General features: G+C 52.6%; 1 protein-coding gene across 1 annotated transcript in view; it reads right to left on the bottom strand.

Moving 5' to 3' along the window:
• Positions 1-789, bottom strand: part of LOC108800761 (kalirin-like) — a 168,658-nt gene that overhangs the window by 16,417 nt on the left and 151,452 nt on the right. The window contains exons 27-28 of the mRNA XM_018572755.1: positions 481-547; positions 277-386 (exon numbers count right to left, since the gene is read on the bottom strand). Of these exons, the coding sequence (XP_018428257.1) occupies positions 277-386; positions 481-547 (177 nt within the window). The remainder of the gene's footprint in view (positions 1-276; positions 387-480; positions 548-789) is intronic.

Below are 789 nucleotides of genomic sequence, written 5' to 3'. Positions count from 1 at the left end.
GGGGGGGGGAAGGGGGTCATTACTGACCGCTGCTGGAAATACCAGCTGCCTGGCTGCCACTGGCTTCATTCTGAGCTACTGGCCTGGAAAATGCATGCAACCGGTGAGGTGAAGAGACACACAACAGGCTCTTGAAGTGCAATGATCTGCGTATGGGAATCGGCTCTCCATCGATATGACACGCTGGGGGTTCACTGCAAAGACCTGACGTCTTAAAGGGGCGGCGCATACGTCCCATCAGACACGCCGGGGGGCCACAAAACGCAGGGAACTCACTTATTATGAAAGTCGTAGATTTCCTGAATGTTCCCGAAGATGATGTGCTCTTTATTGAGGATTCCCGAGGGGATTTCCTCCACGCCGCTCGTCATCTCCCACAGGTACGTCTGGAAGAGAAGGGAACACACAGGTGACACCCCCAGGAAGAAAAGACCACAATTTACCTCCCGGGGACACCCAGAGACGAGTTATAGGCGTTACCTCCAAACACTCGTGCAGATCTCTGACGTACGCCTTCTCCGTCTGCAGGAGCTCCGCCATGATGAACCTGGAAGAGAAGGACATTGCCGGTGAGAGGAGAACTGAGGCAGGGTGCTGTGATGTTTTCAGGAAGCACTCTGCAAGCCCCTCCCACCAGCCATGATCTGCCTGCATTGTATAGAGAAGCACAGAGACTCAGCGATGACATAACCAGGTATAAGATAAGCTATGTAATGAAAACGGAAAGGTTTTATATAAAAGTTTAAAGGAGAACTATGAGGGGGGGGGGGGGAATTTTTCCCCCACCCC

Source organism: Nanorana parkeri, unplaced genomic scaffold, assembly GCF_000935625.1.
Source record: "Nanorana parkeri isolate BGI_ZX_2015 unplaced genomic scaffold, ASM93562v1 scaffold2123, whole genome shotgun sequence".
Taxonomy (NCBI): domain Eukaryota; kingdom Metazoa; phylum Chordata; class Amphibia; order Anura; family Dicroglossidae; genus Nanorana; species Nanorana parkeri.
Note: the sequence above shows the minus strand (reverse complement) of the source record. Positions and strands in the feature narration are given on the sequence as shown.